Consider the following 26,971-nt stretch of genomic DNA (forward strand, 5'->3'; position numbering starts at 1 on the left):
GTTTGTTTGAACCGACTTTGGCTTAGCTTCGTCCGATTTATCACGAGCCAGTTTTTCATCTTTCAGTTTTTTCGGTTTGAAGGATTTCACAGATTTTGACGGATGCTTTTCAGTCTTCCCACTCTCAACTGTTTCCTGCGAAGTTGACGAGCTATAGTCACTTTCATGCTGTTCGTTCGAAGAACTTCCACAAAGCTCACACAGTTCACCACAGTCGGGATCTTCGCAGATCAGATGAAGAACGCATCGGTTGCGCGTCTCAGGCTCACTTCTATCCGGCTTTGCGGTGGTAAACAGCGGCCCTCGAGGTTTAACTTTGCGCATAGCCACTTCCGGTCCGTTCCTTAATTTCAGGTACACTTCAAACGGCTCACGGTTATCCCGATGGTCCCAGTGGTCCGTTTTCTCGTGGCTCGCGGAACCACTCTCCATACTATGCCACCACTCGCCGCTGCTATAGCAAACGTTCCACCAGAGCAAGGTTAAGGCCAGCCGCTTCCACATTATCGCACCATGAGCACTGAACGCCACCCAGCCGCTAGCTGGTTCACGCCAGTCCAAACGGCTCGAGTTTTATCGGTTTCGCCGGCATTGGTGCGCTACATACGTGATGTTTTACTGGACGCGGGTTTTGTAAACCTGCTCCAGGTCACTGTTTTTCGTGGCACAAGTTAGGCGGATTTTTGTTTTCCCAAGCGACGGAGTCATCGTCGCGTTGTTACTTAACGTTAAACCCGTTAGCATCGAATTGCATCGGAAATGTCACGCTCCACCCTACGTTACGGATGGTTCTTCCGAACTCCACCGGGTGAAACCGGCTGGTGTCTGGTGTATAAAATGAAAAAAATCCAACCTTGTAAACCACACTCCATTTGACCGTCGGAGCACTTTCTTCGCAAACCGGATGTTTTCGCGATGGCTTGCGTAATGGGCGAACCGAAGAGAAAACTTTTCCCATTTTCGATGGAAATTGGTGCAGCTGCAGATGGGACTTCCTCGGGCACACTCAACTGACACACACACACACTCGCGCACATACAGACAAACCCACACAGTTTTTCACATTTCCGTCTGGATGATGCGCAAACTGTGGCCAAATTTACGCCATGACCGCTAAAAGCTTCTGGTAAACGCAAAACTTTTGCTAAAGGAGACTAAAGGAAGTGCAACACACTAATACACAGATACGAACACGCGCTGGTGACCGGTTAGTAATTGCAGTAAATCAGAACACAATGACATCGATTGGGTTACCACGCGTGCTGGTCCATTTGGCTGACTTTCCCCGCGGGGACAGTTGGTGCCCGAAGGAAATTGTGCTATACCAATGGATTCGTCCCAAATAGATTCGATGTCTGTAAATGGAATATCAATAATAAGGATCAATTCTGTTGGGCTTCATAGAAAATTTAAACATTAAAACACGATCTAGCTAGTTCATTTATTCAGTTAAAACTTGAATCCAACTAAAGAGAAGTTCATTAAATTGAAAGTATAATACATTAAAAAAAATATTTTATCGCACCTTTAACAAAGCATTTTGCTTTACTTCCAATATTAAGTAGTAGTTAAATCCCATTGATGAATTTGTATGCGAGAAATATCGCATTGACAAAATATTTCGTATGAAACAGAGTAACGAAGCTAAAACACTTGCTGCACTACGAACGATCAACTGTTATAAAATGGAGATCGCATTTTCTAAAATAAATTATTTTGAATATTGTTGATGATTCTATCGAAAATAGTGATTTAAAAAGCCATCGGTAAGGCAGTAGACTTATAAATTTAAAAATTGTGCACCGGAGGTGAATCCCATCTGCAAAAAAACTCAAACAGGATGCAAGAACAAACTCTACGATCATACACGTAGTCTAGGAGAACTCGAAAGCAATTATTCGGAAGACAATCTCAAGAAACCCCTTTAGATCGATTTTTTTAGCGCCGTCTCGAATCACCGGACTTGAATAGCAAAGTTGTTCGAGAGCTCAGGTTTGGTACCAGATCAGGTAAGGTGCTTCAGGATTGTCATACAGCGGCGGATTTAACGGTGCGCGGACTGAGAAGCCGCGGGGGATCCCGAGCTTGCAAGGGGCCCCGAACCTTGGGCGGCCAAGTTTGTAAAATTTATACTTAAACACATACTCGATAGAATTCATTATTTTCCTCTTATAATAGACAAGTAATAAATGGTAACTGGTCAATAGTGCATTTTACTGTATCCTATAAAAGCTAATGCTAAGAACCATAATAAAATAAAGAAAGTTTGGTCCGGTATATAATCAGAGCTGAAGAGTAACAGAAGATACAATTTTTATAGTTTATTAATTGTAAACAAGCATCAATTACTATCATAGTAATTGCATCAAAACAACAAAATATTGGAATATATCAAGCATAAGAATAAAATAATGCGAATGAAAAACTTAAACAATTTCAATGTAAGCAATGCGTTTATTCTGCATACAATTGTTAATAAAAATTCTTTATCGCATAAGACTTGTTAAACAACATATAGATAGAACTTCTAGGAGCCAGCCAGAATACTTTTTGATGATAAAATAATATCTAACATTGATTTTATTGAAAAGCATATAAACAAGACGAAAATCTGTTACTTTTTACGGTAGTGCGGGGGGCCCCATTCATTTTACCGCTTGGGGCCCAAGAATGTAAATCCGCCACTGTTGTCATATCCAAGACACGGTGATCCATGGAGAAGAAAATGTAATTTCATACTGTGGAGGGTGTGACCTCATGCAAATCAATAACGGCAAATACCTACATCAACATCCTTCGGGAAAATCTTCCAGCTTGGCCAGATCAAAGCAACGTTATAGCCTCCAGTACGCTGAAGCCCCTGTAACGATCCTGGGAAGAGCTTTATACTCGCTAGAATAACATATGGCATCCGTGGCGAAAAGTATTCACATTTGGCAGGTTCTGAAAGCCAAACGAGAATAAAGAATTTACTTAAAAATTTTGTTCGTTCATTTTTTATTTAATTGAGTGATTACTTTTTTTCACATCTGATCTTTGTTTTCAAAATTCACAATTCAATTCGAATACACATTCAGTATACATGTGAAAAAGTTGGATAAAAGAAACGATGGAACTGAGGTTCCGGGCCTCGGAAAAACGAAGTTGAAAGTTTCACATACTGTTGAATAAATATACGGCACCTCTGAACTAATACATTCCAGTTGAATGAAAAATATTATACGATTTCGAAAGAATTAATTACCTTGTGGTACATTTGATTTATGTCCTTGATTATCTGTTGAAGACGCCAGAACTTGAATTCAAACTCATAAAATAATCATGTTTCCTTCCAACCTAATTAAAACAATTAGATAATAAAACATAAGCCCTCTAATCGACTTTGATACAGTTTTACTAATTGCGTGACACATTATACTCTCATAAAATACTCCTCCTGTTGTACTCCATCCCACCAGTCATTTACGCTGAAACTTTGTTTCCAAAACCGTTAAAAATCTAAGAAAAAACCTGCCAAGACCACACAACGATGCATTGCTCGATCGCCAGTTGCATGGTCGGGTATGTCACTGCTTTTCTCCGGAATGTGATGCATACGTACTCGCATCCCTTGAGCAGCCGCGCATTCCTCGGAGCAAACATGTTGCCAAAACTTTCAGAATTTATTGTCGCCAGCTTCCACGGTCGATGCGCTTCCGTTCCACGCCGTGTGCGAATGAGGTTAAAAATAGCCTCGTACAGCATGGATATACATAGGATGGAATAGGAAGCGGTGGTCGCGGACCAGCCATCGTGGCGGACCAATTATCAAAGGGTGGTATAGTGGTGATGAGTGATCTATACCGGCCCATTTCGCGTACACCCGGGATCCCACCCTCTCCACCAACCCTGGGGGAAAGAAGTCTTGTATGATGCTCCCAGCAGGACCAATTAGTTGGAACGTCGCCGTCAAAGGGCCTCACCATCGTCGGTACGATGGAAAAGAGTCAGACACTTCATATTGCCGACTTCAAAGCACGATGAACCTGCGGCGAACGGGCAGGCATATTTTCTGCGCTATTTATACAAAGTGCTGCGCATAATTCCCAAACTTATGACGGGTTCCTCACACACCCGGAGGGGACGCATCATGCCCCAAATGTGCATCGTTTTTCTCGGCCTGTGGAGGAAATGCGTCGACATTTGGATACATTTGCTCAAGGCAAACGCTAAGATCACGACGTTTCCACCCGTTTCGAGAACTTGACGAACATCGATTTAGACAGAGGCAACGTGGAACAGAGGCGAATCCAGAGTCCCATCAGAGGGTACCCCTTGCATTGAAGCAACTCTAGCCGAACCGAACGGAGGGCAGGTAATTAGCCGCGAAACAAATCATTCTGCTCCGTCAAAGTCGAGGTCAAAGTGCGCCCTGCGTACGGGCGGGTAATTAGAAGGCGCACACCTCACCGGGGTCGCCTAACGAAATGAGTCTCCCCGAGAGCTCGCTCCGCATTAAGTCGTAAGTCGCCATGCGTTCTGATGCGGTTGAGATGCACCACGGGTTCCCCGTAAAGGCGCCAAGACGGGCGGGCGTCAAACGATCAACGTTTTCGGAAAGGGCTAAATTTAGCACCACACCGCAAGCCGATTCCCCTCTCCTGGTCTCTACTTATCCCGCATTGGATGGATTGGACGTTGGAGGGAAGTTCCGGAGTCAGTCTGTTCGTTCGAAACCGGTGGGACAAGATGATGGGTACGAGTGTCACTATTTCTGGCAATGTGAGGCCGCACAGGACCGCGACAAAACAATTAAAAAGTGCACCAGTGTGTGGTCCATCTGGGCGATGTCTTTGAAGTTGACGGCGCAATGTCACGTCGGATTTCACGTGTTGACGTTCGTTTGGAGTTTAGCTGCGGTGGAGGACAAATTTCCTCACGAAACATTTTTAATCCTATAGGTTACCATTTTCTTGTGTTGATGGATTACTTCTTGGGGGTTTTGAACTATTACAAAAAATTAACAGTTCCCCGCTTTATATGTTTTATTTGAACGTTCACATTAGTGTATTTCACTTACATCGTCTCAATGTGGACAAAAGGAATAACATGCATGCAACTGATAAGTTTGTGAAATAAAAAATCATGTTGAATTCACGACTAATACTTGTATATTCGCATTGTAAAATAATTTCTTCGTCTCGATCCTTGATCCCACAAATGCAGGATAATCCTGAAACGATGGAAAGTGATCCAAACGGTTTAAACGCTTTCGAAGTAAATAACCTAATCAGGGAACCAAATGAATTATTTAACTTTAACAACCATCTAATACTCCTCACTAACTCGAGGGAACAACTGAAAACGAATCTACCGATTAAATGGCACTAATTACTGAAAGTGGAATCAACGTCACCCGTCCATCCCGACCGAACCGTACAAATGTTCGAACTTGTTGTACAGTCAACTCATAAAGCATCCGAGGCAGCCGCAGAAAGCTCCCGGAAAAGTTTTCTCTTCTCTTTCGCTACGCATCCATAAATCTCGAAGCGTCGAATTTCGCCGTGATTGGAAGTAGCCCTTTGCCAAAGTTTTTCCCAGGCAGTGTTTTATGGATGGCGGTCCTTCACAGACGTCCACGTGGCGCCAGACGCTTGCACCATGTGTGGCCCACCGCCAGTAATGGTGTGTGTGTGTGTATGAGTGAGAGAGAATGATGTGGTAACACAAAATATAAATGACGACAAGTAAAGAGTACTTTGTGGGTTTCAGTTAGTAATGATTTATCGATCAAGCGGTGGTGAATTATTATCACAAAAGTTATCAACACGAAAACTAAAACTTTATTTAACGTAGTATTTTGTTTTTATTTATACCATACTACAGCTTATGTAGATGTGCATCCAGCTTGTAAGAGTGGCATTTAATTTAAAAATAATTAGGCAACATTCATTCACTTTGTGTGAGATGGTTTAGCTCTCAAACATAATTCGAATAACACAATTAGGTGAAAGGTGAGCTGCGAAATTACTTCCAAACTGCATCATATCAGTTTCCGCGAAAAGTCGCTGATACCTCCACCGTAACATTTCGTAGGAGCGCAGTCGAACTTTGAAGCAACTACCGGATCTTTGGCTTCTGGAAGGAAGCGTATGATCCAAAACTTGTTCCATCTTCGCGATTACACAGCACCCACATGAAAACTTGCAGGCTGAGAAATAGTTGCGATGTCTTCCCGGTGAAAACTTATACCTCGCTGCGAAACGTTTGTAAAACATGAACCACATATCCGCAGCAACATAACACGAAACATGTCTTACATCGGGAGACGATTTTGTTATCCATCGAACAATTTTAATACAACCAGGTTTTGCCTTCAGTACCAAGATTTTTTTTTTATATTTTGATTCCAATCTTGTTAATGTAAAGGCAGCGATTTTGTAGAAAAACTTTTCAATGAACCAAACGAGACACAGCTCCTGTTTTTTTTAAATATTACAGTGGGTGTAAAACGGATACTAAAGATCTAAAATTGAATTGACTCAATACGTTGCAAATCTATAATGTTGAAAATTTGTGATCTTCTTAAATATTCAGAACATTAATAGTATTATAGTTTTTAACCAAATAAGTTGAAAAGACCTTCCATAGGCTAACTTCAATGCCCAATCGGATTCGTTTTACTGAAAAAATTAACGGTCTGTAATGAAAATGGAAACTATGGCCCAAAACTCATGGACTCCAAGAAGATCCACATGTGTATTCCCCTATAGTTTTGCGTAAAATTTCACCCGACACTGTAATTAATAAATTACACGCTCTGCTTAGGCGGACGGCAATAAGAGATCCCTTTTTCCATGCTCTCGTTAAAATACCGAGCTCGCCTTCCACGGACACTGACAATACGATCTATCACGGGATGGATTTGCTGGTGCTTAATTTTCCCCTTTCAACTAGAACAGAACAAGTAGGATAAAACAAGGGAGGACCACTGTTACCGCCGTTGACGTTAAGCCACAACAAGGAATGGTTTTATTTATACTGCACCGAGTGGATCCCGTACTTTTGCTACATTCACTGTGAACTGCTTTACTTAACGTGAAACAAGACCAACCTTTTTTTTATCTAAAGCATAAAACCACATTAACAAGGTTTCAGCGACTACAAAAAGTAAGTGAGTAGTAATGATTTAAAAAATTAAAGCTGACATACATCTTTTTTTCTTTGCTCTTCTTTGAACTCGGATGACGAATTGATAACGATATCATCTCTTGACTTTGTTTGAATTTACCATAACGATATGAAGAAGTCTTCAAAATAAAGTCCATCAACCAAAATTGATGCCATGTCATCGAAATTGAACAGTTAAAGTAAATTAGGGAAACATAAATAAGCAGATCTTATCTTACATATTTACATGTATCATACATACTTACGGCATCAACTAGCTCATATCATATAACTTATAAGTATCAGATCATACACTTTGTTCTTCACATTTGCGGTAGAAAAACTAATCCTACCAAATTTTATAATATTCCATTAACATCATTTTAATTCTAGTTTGCAAATGAGTTATCTTCGAAATACTTTGGAATGAACAGCTAAGTAAGGGCAAATTAATGGCAGTTTTTATCATCAAACACATAATAAAGTATGAGCTTACACAGTATTAATTTGTTAATTTTTCTCAAAACATATTATTTCGAAACCTCTAAATCCTTTTGTTTAACTATAAGTCAAAATTAACGTATGTTAGAAAATTTACTCTATAAAATTTTGAGCAAGCGACTCACTAAAGCGACTATTATCTTACTGTGTAATTAATACAGTAGCAACTTCATTATTATGAAGATTGCCAGCACTTATTTATTTTTTAAATAACTTTTTTCCGGGTTACTCCGAATTACCGGGTTGAACTAAAAACTTGATTATATTTAAGCTGCGTAAGATGTTGATTTTGAGGACCAAACTAGCGAATTTGTTTCGTGTTCAATTTGTGGAATCATTTTTACTCAAACCGGCCTTACTGAGCGACCGTACAGTTTCCTTCTTTATGCACTTCAATTTTCACATCGATGTTTTTCGCCCCCAGCTCCACCGCTGATGTTATTAAGGGAAGGTTTTCCCTCGACATCCTTTTTCGTTTCCAGCGGGTAAGTCCCCCCAGGTTCGCCCAAAAACATGATACAACTCGGTTCAAAAGTCCTTGGTCGGGGGTTAAATAGCGCTCTTGCTCCGACAATGTGTGCGTGTGTGTATCTGATTGTGTGTGTACCTATGGGCCTAAGTCCGTCGGCATAAGTAAGAATTAGAAACCACATCTCGACGTTCCCCCTTCCCCTCGCGTGCTCTCTTTTCTCTCACAATCTCGTTGCATTCTACGTTGCGGCACAGGACATCAGCGTGGGCAGAAAACCCATCCGGCAGCTCCATTGCCATTGCTTGAGACGAGTGCCGGCAGCGAGACAGGGAAGCTGGACTAAACAAATAAAACAAAAAAAAAGGTAAAATAATCCGCAAACCGAACGCATGGCAACGGCAAAGTATGGATTTTATTGTATCCTCCCGCTTTTCCGGCTGGCTATGGCTCTATTTTTCTGGCGATTTCTTTCATCATCTTTTTTCATTTCTTCTCATTTCCACCGGGGGAGTTCCATTTCCCGCGGTCAAGCTCAAGTGCGTTCCGTGGCCTTTCGGTTCATACCCGCATATGTATGACGTGTGTGTGTGTGTGTATGCATTTTTGTTTCTTTCTTTTTTGTGACCAAATCTGTGCACTGTCTCCAAAATTGCCCCTAAAAACTAAGGCAAGCGTGCCACTGCGTATCCTAAGCCATATTATCGCCCTCGTCACAGTATCATTAGGTAACGGTTATTACCACTCCCCCTCCAAACCTCCCCCCCCCCCCCCAACCACCCACCCCCAACACCCCCAACAACCTCTTCATCCTTCTGATTCCATTTTCTCAACAAACCTATGGTGGTGGCCAAGATAAACCCTGTAAACTTTTCCATGGTAAAGCGTATCCTTTCACTGACCGAAAAGTGACGAAGAGCACATGATCCTATGTGCGGGCAGCGAAAGAGGGTCATCCTTTGCCCGCACCGGCCGCCTTCGTATCGAGCTGTAATGAAGGTACATGTGGGATATCCCATAACAAGCTGCTTGTATTAAATTATTTATTGGCTACTTTTGTGCTCCCCCATCGACGGCTTCCCCCCACATGCACGCACACACACACAACGGAGCATTCCCCGGTCGGTTTTGCCCACCGAATCGTTCCAGAGGGGTAGGCTATATTGCCTTCTTTAGCCCACCCGTTGCAGTAAAAGCAACGCGAATATAAGGAAGCTGCACACCACTCGAAGGATAACGAACAGCCTCCGTTCGGTTTTGTTCTAACTTGTTTCGACGGGGAGGGTTGCAAAATTTCTCTGGTGGCTCGTTCCCGTCACCTTCATTGCTTTACCGTCTTGGCGCTGTTTTTTTTTACACCCCATAAAATGCACGCCTCGTCTCGGCGTCTTGCTTCATTCTGCCGGTCCCCCTTTCAGCAACTTTCTCTTCATGATTCGCATGGAAAATCAAGGAATAAAACGTACAAAATTGCTTCAAAAACACATATATGCGTTTTGCGTGTTTGGCGTGCCCCTTCCTGCGATATAACAGCGACGATGGAAGGAAGGTGAACGGAAAAACCATCACCGAAAATCCTGAAAAAATTTACTATCCCCATGATTCTTCAGCTTCGCCTTGCAATATGCTGCTGAAGTGGCGTTTCCGGAAAGGGGAGACACAAAGCCAAACAATGGAGCAGAAATGGGGCCCTTTGCACCGGGCGTAATGATAATTTATGGAAATGTGATTTCGCCGCTGTTTATGATAGCCCGCGCATTGGATTCATTTCCAACGGCACGTCAATATGCAGCGATGTAGTAAGGAAATATGTTTGATTGGTTTTCTCAATTTGCAGTTGAGCTTTAAAATCCTTTGGCCAGTTCTTTGGTAATTTTTGGAACACTTGGTGAAGTTTTAATTTAGGATAGGGAGAAATTAAATCTTCAACTCAACCTATAAATTGGCAAAGTAAGTATCCTTTTTAAATGTGTGGAGTATGAAAATGGTTGAATGCAATTTTCTAAAGCGAGGAGAACCATAAGCTCCTCTTGAGCGAAAAACTTTACTCCAAGCTTTCATATTTCGGTTCTCTGTTCCGTTAACAAAACAATTCAAAATAGCATTTAAAACCTCTAAAGTTTACTTAAACCAAGAGTTCTAAGCTCACTTATACTCAGATATCATAGATAATATGGATGCATCCGGATCCTGTTTTTATTATTCAACTAGCGAGGCGATATTTATATAGTTTTGATATTTTGTTTTTAGCATCTATGTTAGTATCTATGTTTCTTAACTTAATAAAAAATATATGCTGTTGTAACGAATTGTTCATCGTACGTTTGAATAAGACGCATCGAAAACTATTGGTTTATGATTATTACCAGGAGTTAATTTGATTGAGACAACAGTTTTGTAATTAATAAGCTGGAAAACCATCGATGTTTCGCTTCAACTTTCCACCGGTTCGTTCTGCCTCACATAGGCAGGTGCATATTTGCTCTTACTGTGATTTGTGACGTACCAATCTGCTGTTTTGAGATTTTGTAATGACCCATAATTTTTTTCCAAAACACCCATAACTATCCGTTTATTCTATGTTCTTGTTTTTACCACAATGGGAAACGGGTAGATCAGGCTTTGCAAAACAATCAATTAAGCTAGCGAGGTTGCCTTCAAATTTTGAACGGTAAACGGTTTTTTAAATACAAACATAACAGAACTGTACAATCCTTGGTTGGTTCTGTTCGAAACCAATGTCTATCCAAGACACCAGGTTCAGATATAATGCATAGAAAACAAATGAATAATAAACTCTCGGTAAAAGAGTAAATGAGGACCCGTCCACCATGTTTTCGATCGCGGCTACACCTCTTGTGGACGTTTAAACTGAATGTATGCAATTGGTGATACATTAATTCGTTAAATTCAACCTACGAGTATTTGAACCGTAGTGTGTACCGTTAATTTCGGCTACGCAATCAAACTCGGGGTGCGGTATGAGGGGGGCCCACGGGCCCCTCTTATTTCTCAAAACTATAACAAACTCTCTTTTTCGGTAGATCTAGCGCAGTCCGCTCGCTGCGCTCGCTGCGGGCGCGCCGCCGTTTCAAACTCATTTTTTCGACTAAACTCATTGTTTCATGCTGTCCATCATGTGTGATATAGTTTACTTACTAGTAACTTAACATGTAAAAGTATATTAACCCGCATTCAACATTCACTGCGTGATTAGTTTAAACCGTTATGTTCTTTTAAGCGAACCGTTAGCGATCAAATATTCGAAACGAATGCCAGCGCACTTTGCATAGCTTCAAAAGCTTAATGCGAACCAGTAGGAAGAGGAGAATCTAGCCCGGGGCCTCATTTACTCTTTTACCAAACTCTCTACAATCGCGGAAACGTAAAACTTAAAAGCTTTTCACAACAACTTCCGGCAAAGTTCCGGGGTTTTGATTACCGACTTTAACAAAAGGTAAAAGGGTAAAAAAGGCCCCGGCCTTGATGCTCTTCTTCCTACTGGTTCTCATTTGCGCCTGAAACTATGCAAAGTTTCATTATTCTCGGCAACTGAAGTGTCAAAACGTATACACTGATATAACCTCAATTTAACATTACTCGTGAAAATAATAAAAACATCCAGTTTGTCAAATCGCAATCCAGTTCATAAACAATGAAGCTGGTATTCAATCTTACCTGATAAAAGAGTCTCAGTGTGCCATCAATCATCTTTAGGATTAAACTATGGCCTTATTGAGAAGAGTATAACAACGATAAAAATAAAAGCCTAAGTGGTGTTCGATACCCGCATCTATGAATCGAAGATTTGCCTTGGTAATGCAAAGGAGTGAAGTTGTGATCCTCAATCAAATTATCTTATACTTACTAAATCTTTCGTTCTGTTTCAGGTCTGGAATATTATCCGATCGGATAAGGAATATTATATTGGAAAATAGCCTATTCGTAGATGTCACATCAGACTTAACAATCGGGCATATGGCCTTAGTTGCCGGTCCTTAATCCTCAGAGGTCTACATCACCAGGTTAGCTGGCGAAGGCCCAGGAAGCTGGATTCAACAGCCGTACTGGTATAAATCCTCGCAGACGAAGAATAAGAAGAAGAAGAAGACTTAACAATCGTGAGGTGAAATCCGTTCGTATAAATACCCTTAGCGATCGACGGAAGTGACTAAAAATGCAGGTAAGAATATTTGCTTTTATACAGAAGAAACTAAAATATTCCCTCGCCACTGCTTCTTGTGTTGCTCCATAGTCCAGTAACGAAAGCATCACACCCACGCCGATGGTTGACGCGACTGTGCTATGCCAACCAAAACAGGAACTGCCCACCAAACCCGAAAACGTACCAAACGAAACTATTTCTCCCCGTGGCTATCATCGGTACAATCCAGTTCCATTTACATCTCAAGTAGGTCTCTAAATTATCTAAACCTGAACCTTAAAAGGTATTAACATTACTGTTGTAAACCTTAGGTCTTATGCTTCCCGCGGAAAGTTCGCTTTTATGCACCGCACTTGCGAATGCGACCGTACTATGTACCCCATCGAACGCGAACAAAAAGCGAAAGTTCTGATCCTTCGAATCATACGATCGTTCAGGACCCCGGTTTGAATTCCATCCCCACAACGAGCACTTCCGGCACAGCCTCTTTGATGATGGAAACAGCAGAACCGCCGGCAATGATGGATATTTCAACGGTCAACGTGTGTCCGGGAGGAAGTAGTGGAAACGTCGCGATCCGTGGTAAATTCCCATTAGTGCTACTAACCAAATCCCGCTCCCTCGAGGATGTCCGGGCGGACAACTCGGTGGAAGGGTCGCAACCATCGCACGAGATGGAGTTCGTGTCTAGTCGCATTCAAAAGCTAAAAGTGCAGGAATGACCTGCATAATGCAGGTATGGTTTAAGTAACCCGCAATATTTTACAAGCAAAACTTCCAAGCCATAAGGACGCAATGTTTGGAATTCTTTCGACATGGGAAAGGTAGATTTTAACTTTTCGAACAAAGATAAACATTCGCAAAGGAGCGAAGCGATAACTTTAGTCCCACTATTCAACAATGATCCGCAGATACCATGAACGCAGACAAAGCAATGTTTCCTTGTGATCTGGTTTCCTCATAAAAGGAGGTTACGCTACATAAAGTAACTTTCTATATGTTTTTTTTTTCAACTTAGTAGGGAAAAGGCTGATTGGTTTTAACTTACGTGTATTTTTCTGTGTTGAAAATATATTTTCTTGTGTACAAACCTACATTGCTTCTCTTTTGTATGAGGATGAGGCTATCGTCAACGTTCACTTCACAGGACCTGCAGGCATTTTCCAATACTTGAAAAAAACAATAATATTTAACGAAAACGGTGTTTGACTTTGTGTACAATATAAACATGTTTTGTTTATTTTCTGTTAACACGTGCCATATTGTTGTTTTAATCAGTTTTGAACGTAGCTAAACTGGCCGGTTAACAAAATTTCAACCTTACCTGTGTTGGTAATATCACCTTTCAGGTGACTTGTTAATATGAAATCGAGTAGATTTTTCTTGCGGTTGTTTACTTTAGGTTTTGGTATAAAACGAGTTTAGTATCCAGATATTTTTTGTTTGCGGTGTATTATTTTAAGATGTAATTTTGTCACATAATTTGTACAAGCCACCTGTTTGCTATTGTAAAAAATACACTATTAAAATGTGTAATTTTTGCATAGCTGTTTCTAATCTTCATCGTTACTGTCACTATCCTTGGTACATTCCATTTTCACGTTAACGTTTTCGAAAACGTCATCATTGTGCATTGAATATTCGGGCATAGACTCCCAATTTTCTTCAGCCATTTCAAATTTGGCCAGGGTAGTAGTTTCTTTACTTCGACGGGATCTGTTGGGTCGGCAGGTCGACTTTCGTAATTGTTTGCTTAACGCTCTTTGTTTGGAATATCGGAATATTTTAGTCTTTAGAAAGTCTTCAAGATTGTTTTTGCAATATGAAGGATCTCCATTATGCACTACTTCAAAAATAAGTTGAAGGACATTCCCATATTCTCTAAAACCTTTTGTGGATTTATGCCCTTTGTTGATCCCTGTCCATGTCAATGACGTCCAAAACTGCCTCTTGAATAGGCAATCTGCCACCACGTAGCACGCAGAATCACCCGTTCCATTGTACGTATTTGTCGGTATTATTCTTTTGAAATAATTTATCTGTAAAATAATTATTTTTAATGTAGATGTCGTATTAAGTTTACGATAAATTATTAACTTACGTAATCAGTAAATAGTTCCTTGTTTGATAGTGACATATTAAACCTTGCCACTTCCTTCTCATTATTGATTAGTTTGTGTCTTTCGGCTGCAATGGAAGTATTTTGTTGCTGTGGTTCTGTTGCTTTTGAAGTGGACGCACTGGCCATCGAGGCAAAACGGGAGATATTCTTTTCAAAATAGCTTTCTACAGCATGTTCTATGCCCGCTCTGACGGAAATTAGTATGTCTGTTTTAAATTTTTCGAACACAGCTTCGAATTTCGTCGTATTTTCTGCATGGACGGCTTCGAGAATGTCTTGTTTCATTTTATGAATTGTAGATTGTATACAAGAAATCCCGTTCTTAATGTCCTCCATATCCGAACTATTCAACTGCATTGCTTGTGTTTCTAAAAGAAAGAGCTAGTAAATAAAGCTTATAGAAATTTGGGTGTGCACTTTGCTTCTTACGGCTGTTGGATTCCTTTTGACAGTGAAGACTTGATGAAACTGTTTTAATAGATTCCAAAGAAGCACCACCGATTTCTAGAAAATTAAGGATAATAATTAAATGTTGTTCATCAATAGGACCTGCAACCCGATTATTGCAATCACCTGGGTTATCCGCTATCGTTTTGCGACGCTTCAGTAAATAGCGATTTGCGCCTACGTTCGAGTTGTCCGGGCGCAGCATCTCTTTCACGACAGCTTCTGCTGCGCTCAGGTGCTTGAACTTGCGATGAGTTATGGCCGTATATTGTTTTGTTACGCCATGGTAAGCCGTACCCGATTTGCGTAGTTGTTCCGCTGCCTCGTTCCCGAGTTTTGGCCACTTGAGGAAGCCATCACGCACCCACGAAGCAGGAACGGCTAACAAACGTTGCTGTTGGTTTTCAAAAAATTCAACGATAGTAAACATCTAAAAGAAAATACATGATGTTATTACAAAAAGTCCATATCGTACATCCACCTGGTTAGAAGGCAATAGTGGAGCAAGCGTCGCCTTTGATACAAACCTGATAATTGTGTTTAACTTTCGCTGGAATGATTCTCACGGCACAACAAATGCATTATGTCGTTTCAGTAAATGCGCGCGTTTTATCAATAAGATGTTTCAATTTCCAATCTCTTTCACAATAACTCCTCACATAGTCACGAATATCTCGGTGAATACATTATCTTCTTATGCATTTGATACATCTTAGCAATTCCTTTCAATCACGCTACTTTACAAACCAGCAAAACAATACGCTTTGATAAAACACCTCTATTTTCCCGGCACCGATTTTGACGGCATTTCTCGCAGCTCAGATTTATTTAGCGGTTGCCAAAATTGGTTAAAGAGAGGGGTTTGCCGCATTCCACACAACCTGCGAAAATATATTTGACAGTTAGTTGTTATTTTGTTTTCTTTTTTTGCTCTATGCTAGCTAGTTTGTGGCGGGGTCCGACTAGTAGTATTGATTATGATTAAATATATTATATCTTTCTTGGCGTAATGACTGTTCAACCGCCTACCCGGGTAGTTTTAGAAGGTTTCGGTGAAAGAGTATATGATGCCTGGGCTAGATTCTCCTCTTCCTGCTGGTTCGCATTAAGCGCCTGAAGCTATGCAAAGCGCGACGCATGCATTCTTTTTATTTTTTTATTTTTTTTATTGGATTTTAGAGACTTTGACCCTTCCGGTCATTCGTAAATCCGGTCATTCGTAAAAATAAATTAATAAATAAATAAGTAAACCCAGTAGTGTGTGTAGAATGATATTGAATCGCCTAACTAACAACTTGAAGACCAAACGGGTCAAGTAGAAAAATCGTAACTTTAATCATTTTAAAGGCTGCTGGAAATTGAGCTAAAAACATACAAGAACATTTTAAGCCACTGGTGCATCTTGCCTCACTTTCCCCTACTCCTAAGTGCACTTCTGATTGCCGTTCTGGCCCCTTGATGTAGTTTTGATGCCTGAAGAGTATTTTTGTAAAGCAAGGGTCGTCATATATGTCCTTAAAACGGCCAGATGATATAAAGGAAACCGAAAGCGAGGGCCGAATACGTTAAACGATTATTTAATGTTATCAAAATAGTACCCTTTTCAATGGAGTATCAACTTTCTAAATAGTAAAGTTACATAAAAAGTAACAAAAGATAAAATATTTGAATTTTTATCGTTAAACTTTTTCATACTTATTTTCGTTGAAATTTGATTTTACTTTTCTACATATAACCACGGCGCCACATTACAACGTACCATACCAAAAAACTGATCACAAATTTTTAAAACATTTGTTGTTTAAAAGTAAATGGCCTTTGTTTCGGTTCTAGCCTGCTGTGTACTGACTTTATGGGAACAGTGTAGAGGTCTATATCTTCTGGTTGGCTTGCGAAGGCTCAGGAAGCTCGATTCAAAAGCCGTACTGGACTTAATCCTCGTTGAAGAAGAAGAATGAAGAATATTTCTGTAACTTTTATAAATTCAATAGTTTATTATTCATAGGAACTATTATTATCTATAGTACACAAAACACTTTCTCTTCTGCTTTAAACGACATATTTCCCCTGTTTCAACAGTTCAACTAACGATGTATTTCCAGGCTTTCAGGCACTTATCTCAGATCCAGTATCCATTCCTTGGATTACTCGAGTATTATATGATTTGCCTGTTTTAATATTTTTAAATTTTGTAATTCATCTCCATGTCATTTACAATTGGTCCTGAAGAAAACATCAATGAAAGAAATATGATAATTAACCACCAGAGAATGAATTCAACCAACCTACACTTGTTAAACCAGACATCTAGCGATTACCCTGTTGAGTTATTTCTTTTTTTCACACTGGCCTTTCTTTCGTCTTGAAGGCATACAATGCGCTTTTCTCGCTGGATTGCCGTTCACTCTATCTGTACTAAACTTCAATCTGGTACGCAACACATGTTCAACCATAGCAGCAGTCGCTTCATAGTGTAATGTACTAGCCACACGTTCCAACAATGTAAGAATATTTTTCAATTTACTCAATGGGAATTTCTGGCGATGCCAACCTAAGCCACGCCAAGTACAGTTGGCGAAGAGTTGACGTGTAAAGAGGCAATCAATCGAACGCGCAATGCTGGTTTTTGGGTCACATGGCGCTGTTTCAGCCTTAAGCCAAGCGACCAACTCATCGGCGAATGTAGCATCTTTGCCAAGGTTTTCTTCCAATTCCTTCAGCTGATTATGAGTATCAAGCGGTTTGAAGTCGAAGCATTTCGATGTACCGCCCGTGGACACTCCCAACGAGTCACGCAACCTACAATTTTGCTTCTTCAACAATGCTACTTCATTTTTAATGCGCTCCAGCTGAACGGTGATGTCAGACGGGATGGTCTGTTGAGGAACAGCACTGTTGTTCTGTGGCCATTGGTTATCCACACGTGACGAGGAGGATACCGTAGGTTGCAGGGGAATGGAAACGGGAGTGTCGCTCGAAAACGGTGCTAACGGAGGAGGGATAAGATCTATGGGCGTAGACTGTAAAGGTTGTAACGGGGCAGTATCAACAAACGTAGGATGGTGTGGTTTCAAGGCATCCTGAATTGAAGTTGGCAGTGAGTTACTCAGACCTGGAGGGGAAATAGTAAGCGGAACTAATGGAGGTGGGGAGATTAAGACTAAATCACATGCCAAGGGATCAAAATCGGCTTTGGAAATGGATGGTACATCCTCAACTTCAAGATTGGCTTTCCTTTTAGTTACCGGCGAGGTGCATGTGCCCTTAAATTGATGCGTTAGCAGGTCCAGAGTAGCATCATCTGAACGAATGCTGCTATCTACTTCCTTTTTCTCGGCGATAGGCATCTTTGGTGCTGGATTGAATTGCTCGTACACCTCTCGACACTTCTTTTGATGATTCGTCAATGTTTTATCGCTGTAGAATAGTAGGGAGCAATAGTTGCACCGCAAACGGCGATATTGTTGTTGGTTGTGCATTGCTTTTCCAAAAAATGATGATTCGGACTGGCTACTTTCTTCCGCCTTATTGGTAACATCCTTTGTTATCTTCTCACTAGGCGGGTGCCACCTAAGATCAGAGTCGTCACTAGGGTCTATTTTGATTTCCTCGATTGTAATTTCATCAACGCAGATATCGCCATTTGCCCCATCATTAAGCCATGAGCAAACCTGTTCCATCGACGGTTTAACCATCGAAATATCAGCACTTGCGGAAGTATCAGTATTGTTATGATTTGCGGGTGAATCCTTCATGCCATCGTTGACACTCGCAACCCCAAAACGTGAATCTAAAATGAAAAACGAATCAAGTATCATTTCTATTCCATATCCGTTAAAAAACAAAAGGTATGCTTATGATCTATTCTATTATATTAGTCTATTATTTTAACTTGTGCTTATACATATTTACTTTGCCAAAATTTTGAATTAAAAATTCACCAAATTCTTTCGCATACACAAATAATTTGTTCTCAATCGCCATTTGATAATACCTATACCTTAAACTAAGCCACATGTTTTTGTTCATTTGCAAAAAAAGCTAAACTTCTGGATTTTGAAATAATGCATTGATGTTTTCGTTTGGCATCTGAATTCGAAAGTTCAATATCTCAACCAATTGAACTCTATACATCGAGACTGCTCCTTTAGCGTTCCTATCTATTGGAAGCTAATGGCGAAACTCTGGTACCGAATGAGGTTTCCACCACACCAGCCTAATATAAATCATTTTTTCAGACTCAAATAAATCGATTAAAGACTAATCGATGAACAAAACGTTTGTTTGGAACTCTTTTGACGAAATTCTCATACTCGTTTCGATATCACAGTACCTTCACCTCGCAAATTGTTCTTTTGGGCAATTCACCGGTTACTTTAAGCCCTGACGTAGTAACTTGTACGCCAGTATAGGAAGGATTGTTTTGGGATACATTATTATTACTGTTCGTAGGGGGTGCCCATGGCGCAGCGCTAGCGCCATGTTTCGGTCGCAGTAACTATCTTCAGAGAGTGCCCTTGTCCCACTAGGGGATGTTGTCCCGCATAAAACAAGCATACATTTCGCTTCCCTTCATACAACCAGGAGGGGATCACCAGACGAGGTTAACAAACGTAACTTCATCTCCCTATTTGTACGCATTTTATAGTTTAAAAACGTAGCCTTACATACAGTTCAATAAATTTTGCAAATATCATAGCCTACTCTACTCGATCGAATCGCTATATCAGCTGTAAGAGCTGCGGTGATAAATTAAAGAAAATACACAATTTAAGTCCCCTCACACAGTGAAAATTAAGAAGCAGTGCACTACATACCGTCATTGTTTGGACTTCCGTTGCGTGATTCGTTCAGGCAAACCGTTTTGCGACCAGATTTGCGCTCAGCTATTTTCATTTTAGTTTTAGCATAAGCCAGCCTATGCCGCAGCAAATTTTCAACCATATCCGCTGGCTCTTTGCATCCCCGGATGTTTGCCAATCGCCGCAACAATTTGTGAATATTTTCAAACTTATTAAATGGGATATTCATGCCTGTACCAGACCAGCTACAACTAGCGAGCAGTTGGTAGCTAAAGAGGAGATTTAGCGAACGTACAACGCTCTTTTTTGGAGCGAAATTCGCATTTTTTATGCCAAGCCAGCTAATCATTTTATCTGCGAACGCAGCATCTTTGCCAAGGTTTTTCTCGAATTCCTCCAGCTGACCACACGAATCGAGCGGTTTGAAATCGAAGTCGTTTGAAGCTAAAATGAAAATAAATCAAGTTAAATGGTAAGTAGTATTATTATGATAGTCTGCAACTAGTCTGGTGGTTATGCGTCCTACACGTTTTGTGATATTAAAATTAATTCGATTAAAGTGATAATAAAAAATGAAAATTTTTAAGCAGTCCACTACGTACCGTCATTATTTCTGCTTGCGTTGCGAGATTTTTTCCTATTAAACGTTCTGCCTTTGAATTCTAATCTCTTATTGCCATACGATAACGTTTTCCTCAAAACTGCTTTAGTCATATCCACTGGCTCTTTGCATCCTTTTGCACTAGCCAATCGCCGCAACAAATTGAGAATATTTTTAAAGTTATAAAATGGGATTTTTGAACTGTTCCAACCATGGCCAGACCAGCTACAGCTAGCGAACAGTTGACGACTAAAAAGAAGATCCACTGAAAGCACGAGGCTTTTTTTCGGACCCAAACTCCCCGTTTCAATGCTGAGCCAGCTAACCATTTTATTGGTGAATGCAGCATCTCTGCCAAGGTTTTCGTTGAATGCTTCCAGCTGATCACGCGTATCAAGCGGTTCGAAATCGAAGTTATCCAAATCCCTGCCATCTTTGGCACCTGAATCTCCAAAATGAAAAGCTAAAATGAAAAAACGAATCAAGTATCATTTCTATCCGTTCCGTGGTAAAAAAAACCAAAAAAATTAATTGGTTTTAAAGAGTGAAATTTTTTAAGCAGTGCACTACATACCGCCATTGTTTGGACTTCCTTCAGGGTTTTTTTTCCTGCTGTACGTTTTACGCCCAGAAATCATTTTCGATCTCGCATTGACATCCTTTAGCCTTTTCTGCAATATAGCTCTAGTCATAGCTGCTGGCTCTTTGCATCCCTTTACACTAGCCAATCGCCGCAACAATTTGTGAATATTTTCAAATTTATAAAATGGGATTTTTGGGCCCAGAGGGCTATCGCCAGTCCAGGTACAGCTGGTGAACAGTTGGTAACTAAAGAGGAGATCCAGCGAACGCAGAAGGCTTTTTATCGGAAACCAAACTCCAGTTTCCCTGCTAAGCCAACAACACATTTTATCGGCGAACGCAGCATCTCTGCCAAGGTTTTCGTCGAACTCCTCCAGCTGATCACGTGTATCAAGCGGTTCGAAATCGAAGTTATCCAGATCACTGCGATCCAGAAGAATTGGCCGGTCCGTGGAAACTCCGAACGATTCGTGAAACTGACGATTCTCGTTTCTTAACTTCGTCACTTCATTCTGAATCTGCTCTAGCTGTACGGTGATTTCTGATGGGATGGCAGTGGCGTTTTTCTGCTGTCTCGATGGATAATCCGCACGTGACGCCAATGGAGAAATGGAAGCGGGAGAGCCAATTGAAAACGGTGCTAATGGAGGAGGGTTACAATTGATAGGGGTAGAAATTGATACGGGTGGTAGTGAAGCAATCTCCACACTCGCAGGATGATATGATTGCAAGGGATCGGGAAATAAAATTGGCAGTGAATTACTCAGAACTGGAGAGGAAATGGTCAGCGGAACTAATGGAGGTAAATCACATGCCAAGGGATCCGAATCGGCATTTGATACTGACGGTACAGCCTCTGCTTCGAGGTTGGCAATAAATTTCGCCACCGGCGTGGTACATACGTTCTTAAAATCTTGTGGTTGCAGATCCGGAGTAACATCGTCTGGACGGCTGCTGCTACCTACTTCCTTATTTTCAGCGATAGGCATCATTGATGCTGGATATACATGCTCGAACACTTGCTGGCACTTAGTTTGATGACTGGTCAGTGTTTTATCGCTGTAGAATAGTAGGGAGCAATAGTTGCACCGTGAACGTCGATACCGGTTTTCGTTGTGCGATGGAGTTCCAGAGAATGTTGGATCTGAGTGTCTACTTTCTTCCGCCTTATCGATTATATCCATGGTTATCTTCTCACTAGACGGCTGCCAATCGGTTGCACCAATACTAATCGATTGGCAAACCTGTTCCATCGACGGTTTAACTATCGAAATATCAGCACTTGCAGAAATATTGTTTAGATATGCGGGAGAATCCTTCGTGCCCGCAACATCAAAACGAGAAGCTGTAATGAAAAACGATCAAGTATGCTTCTATTCCGTATCGATCAAATGACAAGTAGTATGCTTATGATAGGCTGATGATAATTTCATTTGCGCTTAGCACATTGACGACTGTTGTAATACTAGCTATCTCACCTGTTGGACCTGTGTGAAATAAAAAGCAAAGAAAATACACAATACAACTTGTCAAAGAGTGAAATTTTGAAAACAAGGCACTACATACCGCCATTGTTAAGGCTTCCGATGCGAGATTTTTGCACCCTGCAATACGTTCTGCGGCCACCAATGCCTTTTAATCTGGTATAGGCAATCCTCAGCCTATTCTGCAATATAGCTCTAGTCATATCCGCTGGCTCTTTGCTTCCCTTTACACTAGCCAACCGCCGCAACAATTTGTGAACATTTTCAAATTTATAAAATGGGATTTTTGAGAGGCCCTGTCGCCCCTTGCCAGCCCAGCTACAGCTAGCGAACAGTCGGCGACTAAAAAGCAGATCCAGCGAACATGCAACACCTGTTTGCGGACCGCACGCCCCAGATTTAATGCTGAGCCAGCTAACCATTTTATTGGTGAATGCAGCATCTTTGCCAAGGTTTTCTTCGAATTCCTCCAGCTGATCACGCGTATCAAGCGGTTCGAAATCGAAGTCATCCAAATCACTGTGATCCAGAAGAATCTGTGGGTCCGTGGACACTTCCAACGATTCCTGTAATTGACGGTTCTCGTTTCTTAACTTCGTTACTTCATTCTGAATCTGCTCTAGCTGTACGGTGATTTCTAAGGGGATGGTGTGTTGCACGACCGGCGCGTTTTTCTGTTGCCTCGTTTGATAATCCGCACGTGACGCCAATTGGGAATTGGAAGCGGGAGAGCCCATCGAAAACGGTACTAAAGGAGGAGGGATACAATCGATGGGGATAGAAATTGATGCGGGTGGTAGTGGGGTAACAGCCACACTCGCAGGAAGCCGGGATTTCAAGGGATCGGGAAATGAATTTGCCACTGGGGAGGAAATGGTAAGCGGGACTAATGGAGGTGGGCCTGAGGCTAAATCACATGCCAAGGGATCTGAGTCGGCCTTAGAAATTGATGGTAAAACTTCAGCTTCCAGGTTGACTATAATTTTAGCCAATGGTGAGGTATGTGCACCCTTCAATTGAAGTGGTAGCAGATCCGGAGTTACATCGTCTGGGCGGCTGCTGCTACCTACTTCCTTATTCCCAACGATAAGCATCTTTGGTGCTGGATTCAATTGTTCATACACCTGCTGACACTTTTTTTGATGATTCGTCAATGTTGTATCGCTGAAGAATAGTAGAGAACAATAGTTGCATCGCAATCGTGGATACCGATTTTCGTTGTACGATGCTGTTCCAGAATATGATGGTTCCGACTGACTACTTTCTTCCGCCTTATCGAGTATATCCGTTGTTATCTTCTCACTAGACGGTTCCCAAACAGCATCCGAGTCGGAGGAAGGTTCTATCTTAATTTCTTCCATTTCAATTTTATCAACGCACATGTCGCCAATTGCACCATCACGAATCAATGAGCAAACCTGCTCCATCGAAATATCAGCCCTTGCGGAAGTACAAATGTTGTTTTGATTTCTTCGACTTTGTAAATCCTTCATACCATCGGTACCAAAGTGTGCACCTAAAATGAAAAATGAATCAAGCATCATTTATGTTCCGTATCCGTTAAATGAGAAGAGTTGTCTGTAATTTCAGTTTTGCTTATACGTCATTGCTTAGCACGAATTTTGAGATAGTCTCATTGTAAATTCTAGATCAAACATTTAAAATCGAAATTGATACACACAAATGATATGTTCTCAATCAAATTGACAAATATCTGCGTTGTTAAAAGCTTACGCTTAGTTCAATATTAATGTTACTTAGTGAACCTTCTACTATGTTTCTTAACACTAGAATACATTGCTTCGGAATCTGGCCCGAAGGCTTTTTGGGGGTCATTTTGACTCCTATTTTTAAAACGCTATAACTTCACTATTTTTGAAGATTTTTCATATCCGTAAACTGTTACTTTTTAGTACATTTGTTGACTACCTTTAAGCAAATACCGTAGCATAATTAACTCGTAACAATCGTGTAACTTACCTGTTGGAGCTGTGGTAGAAACAAAAAAAAACACAAATAGTTATTAAAGAGTGAAAATGGCAGTGAAGGCAAGGCTCTACACACCATTATAGTTTGGACTGCTGTCCATTGGTCGATCCATAGACATTCCTAATGATTCCTGCACTCTGCAATTCGTCTTGATCACATCCTTCTCAATCAGCTTCATCTGAACGGTTGCATCCGATAGGATAGTGTGTTGAAGGATAGGAACGCTTCTCTGTTGTCTCGATTCACAATCCGCACGTGGCGTAGAGGATACCGTTGGCCGAAGTTTAATGGAAACGGGAGAAAAAACTGATTGGCAAATCGGTGCCAATGGAGGGGGACCACGAGCAATGGGATTGGAAATTAATGAAGGTGGAACCGGAGCGGTAACAACAACCGCAGGAAGACTTGTTTTCAAAGTGTCAGAAGTCGGCATTGGAACCGAAATGCACAGAGCAGGAGCCGCTATAGAAAGCGGGTCCAATGGAGCTGGGATCGGAGCTATATCATCAGCCAAGGGATCAGAATCAGGGATTGAAATTGAAGATGAAGAGTCTGCTTCGAGCTTGACCTTAACCACTGTAGCGGTACATTCGGGCTTTACATGATGCGATTGCAGATTCGAAGTAACATCACTTGGACTGCTGCTGGTGCCAACTTGGTCATTCGCAACGACAGGCAATGTTGAATGTCGCATGCCTTTTTTCAGATTAACCACCGCAGCGGTACATTCGGGCATTGCATGATGCGATTGCAGATTCGAAGTAACATCATCTGGGCGGCTGCTGGTGCCAACTTGGTCATTCCCAACGATAGGCAATGTAGAGTGTCGTATTCCTTTTTCCAGATTTTCCACATTTGCATCTGAATATATTTGCTCAAATAACCGCTGGCACTTCTTTTGATGTTTCGCCAATACTTTCTCGTTGAAGAATAGAATAGAGCAAAACTTGCAACGCGAACGCTGTGCACTTCTTGTTTGATGTTTGTTGTCCGATGCTGTACCGATTAATGATACCGACTGGCCGGTTTCAACCACCTTATCGGGATCAGTTAAAGATATCTTCTTACTGGGTAGTAGCCTACTGTTACCAAATTCGTCAGAAGGTTCTATTTTGATTTCTTCGATTGCAATTTCATCAACGCACATACTTCCACAAGTACCATCACTTATCCATGAGCAAACCTGCCTTATCGACGGTGTACCCATGAAAATATCAGTATTTGGAGCAGTTCCAATGGTGTTTTCTTTTGCGAGTGGATCCTCATTGCCATAGTTTTCTTCCGCAAGCTCAATCTTGACGAGCGGCTTTTCCATTGTTTGACCGCAAGACAATCTACAAACGAAATTTCTTGGTAAAATAGAAATTTCACCTTGCTTGCAGAATCCTAGGCGCATATGGTACCTTACCTTTTTCAAGTTAAAATAGGTTCGCTAGGTTCAACGGTCGTATTTTACATTCTTCGCCACGTTTTTCGACACAAATAGTAATTTTATAAGATCGCTGCTTTTCGTTTTGTTGATACATATAGGATTTATTTACGTTCCAAGAAGATTGTTGTCAAATAGGATGCTACCCGGTGGAAATAATAAGCTTGATATTTTAAAACTAAGATCGATGCAAAGATAGGTCGGGTTAAAGCTATGTCATCTTCAATGGAAAAGAGGTCGCAGCATATCATGTAACGAGCCATAAACCGTGGAAAAATGTTTGACAGTTGGTTGAAATTTTGTTTACCTCTCATGAGCAGTCAAGAAAGTGTGGTAAAATTGCAAATTGAGTATGTTTCATCAGCAGAGCAAGGAACTGGATATGGATATGAGATGTGTTCATACTTCTTCTTCTTCTTCTTTCGGTATGCGAGTCGGGGTATATCCTCCTACGCTAAGTCGAACGTTTGTTCCCTTACTCGTAATCAGAGGCGTACCGACTCTGTCCGAACTCCTATGAAGGGGCTCGTCCTTTAGGACCGGATATAAAAGCCATATGTCCACCCGCCGTCCACGGGAGGGATAATTCCTTCCGTTGTCAGGACACAAGAACTCGTGGTCCGCTTGATTGACTCAAATAGCACGAGATGTGCGGCAGCTAGGATTTGTCTGACCTGAGCTCCAGCTCGGCGTGACCACGCGGTCGTGCCGTAACCTTACTTTTCCGCTAACCCTTTCAGGAAACTTGTGCACTGCTAACCTCCGCTCTGATTCACTACCGAACTGGAACTGGTGTTCATACTTAACACTTTGTTGACGGGAGACGAAGATCTTCGTCTGTTTTTGACTCAACGTTGCCGACGAAAAGACGGACATTTTCGTCCAATCGTTCGATTCATCGTTTCCGTTTCGATCGTTCGTTCGTTGCCGATTTATAAAGAAAATAAAAACAATTGGCGGAAAAGGTGGGTACAAGCATATCGTACACGCCGTGGCTAAACTCGGTGACAACAGCTAGTTTTGGGTAAAAGATGCCCGTCAACAAAGTGTTAATTTCGCCAGTCATGGCGACCAAAAGGATCCATATCTCATGACTTCACATAGAAGAGAAGTTTCTATCCGCGAGACAATGGACACTGTGATCTAGAATTACCAATTACCCATTCCGCGAAGATGTCCCACAAGTATGCAAGTATGTTTGTAACCACTTTTTAAACCAACTGTCACAACA

The 26,971-nt window shown here is 41.2% G+C and overlaps 3 protein-coding genes across 3 annotated transcripts; 1 reads left to right on the forward strand and 2 right to left on the reverse strand.

The window, feature by feature from the left end:
• Positions 1-12,017: 12,017 nt before the first annotated feature.
• Positions 12,018-13,101, forward strand: LOC131288222 (uncharacterized). The gene is made up of 3 exons (XM_058317339.1): positions 12,018-12,302; positions 12,375-12,530; positions 12,596-13,101. Exons 1-3 carry the CDS (start codon positions 12,297-12,299, stop codon positions 13,004-13,006), a joined length of 573 nt encoding a protein of 190 aa, XP_058173322.1. The 5' UTR covers positions 12,018-12,296; the 3' UTR covers positions 13,007-13,101.
• A 600-nt stretch (positions 13,102-13,701) lies between these two features.
• Positions 13,702-15,459, reverse strand: LOC131287658 (uncharacterized). Its single transcript, XM_058316729.1, has 5 exons — positions 15,381-15,459; positions 14,980-15,283; positions 14,836-14,910; positions 14,386-14,774; positions 13,702-14,323 (listed from the first exon to the last, which is right to left on the reverse strand). The coding sequence occupies exons 2-5, from the start codon at positions 15,281-15,283 to the stop codon at positions 13,838-13,840; spliced, it is 1,254 nt and encodes a 417-aa protein (XP_058172712.1). The 5' UTR covers positions 15,381-15,459; the 3' UTR covers positions 13,702-13,837.
• Positions 15,460-16,836: 1,377 nt separating this feature from the next.
• Positions 16,837-19,996, reverse strand: LOC131287781 (uncharacterized). Its single transcript, XM_058316865.1, has 2 exons — positions 19,671-19,996; positions 16,837-18,643 (listed from the first exon to the last, which is right to left on the reverse strand). Exons 1-2 carry the CDS (start codon positions 19,882-19,884, stop codon positions 17,181-17,183), a joined length of 1,677 nt encoding a protein of 558 aa, XP_058172848.1. The 5' UTR covers positions 19,885-19,996; the 3' UTR covers positions 16,837-17,180.
• Between the last annotated feature and the right edge of the window lie 6,975 nt (positions 19,997-26,971).

Source organism: Anopheles ziemanni, chromosome 3 (assembly GCF_943734765.1).
Source record: "Anopheles ziemanni chromosome 3, idAnoZiCoDA_A2_x.2, whole genome shotgun sequence".
Classification (NCBI taxonomy): Eukaryota; Metazoa; Arthropoda; class Insecta; order Diptera; family Culicidae; genus Anopheles; species Anopheles ziemanni.

What these genes read in the sequence shown, in the direction of transcription:
- LOC131288222 (XM_058317339.1), top strand. An exon ending in CAGTTCCATTTACATCTCAA is followed by an intron (nt 12,531 to 12,595) that starts GTAGGTCTCTAA and finishes TGTAAACCTTAG; the next exon opens with GTCTTATGCTTCCCGCGGAA.
- LOC131287658 (XM_058316729.1), bottom strand. Translation starts at nt 15,283, where the DNA reads ATGTTTACTATCGTTGAATTTTTTGAAAACCAACAGCAACGTTTGTTA. An exon ending in AACGATAGCGGATAACCCAG is followed by an intron (nt 14,911 to 14,979) that starts GTGATTGCAATA and finishes TTAATTTTCTAG; the next exon opens with AAATCGGTGGTGCTTCTTTG. An exon ending in AGGAACTATTTACTGATTAC is followed by an intron (nt 14,324 to 14,385) that starts GTAAGTTAATAA and finishes ATTATTTTACAG; the next exon opens with ATAAATTATTTCAAAAGAAT.
- LOC131287781 (XM_058316865.1), bottom strand. Translation starts at nt 19,884, where the DNA reads ATGAATATCCCATTTAATAAGTTTGAAAATATTCACAAATTGTTGCGG. An exon ending in CGGAAGTCCAAACAATGACG is followed by an intron (nt 18,644 to 19,670) that starts GTATGTAGTGCA and finishes TTTTCATTTTAG; the next exon opens with ATTCACGTTTTGGGGTTGCG.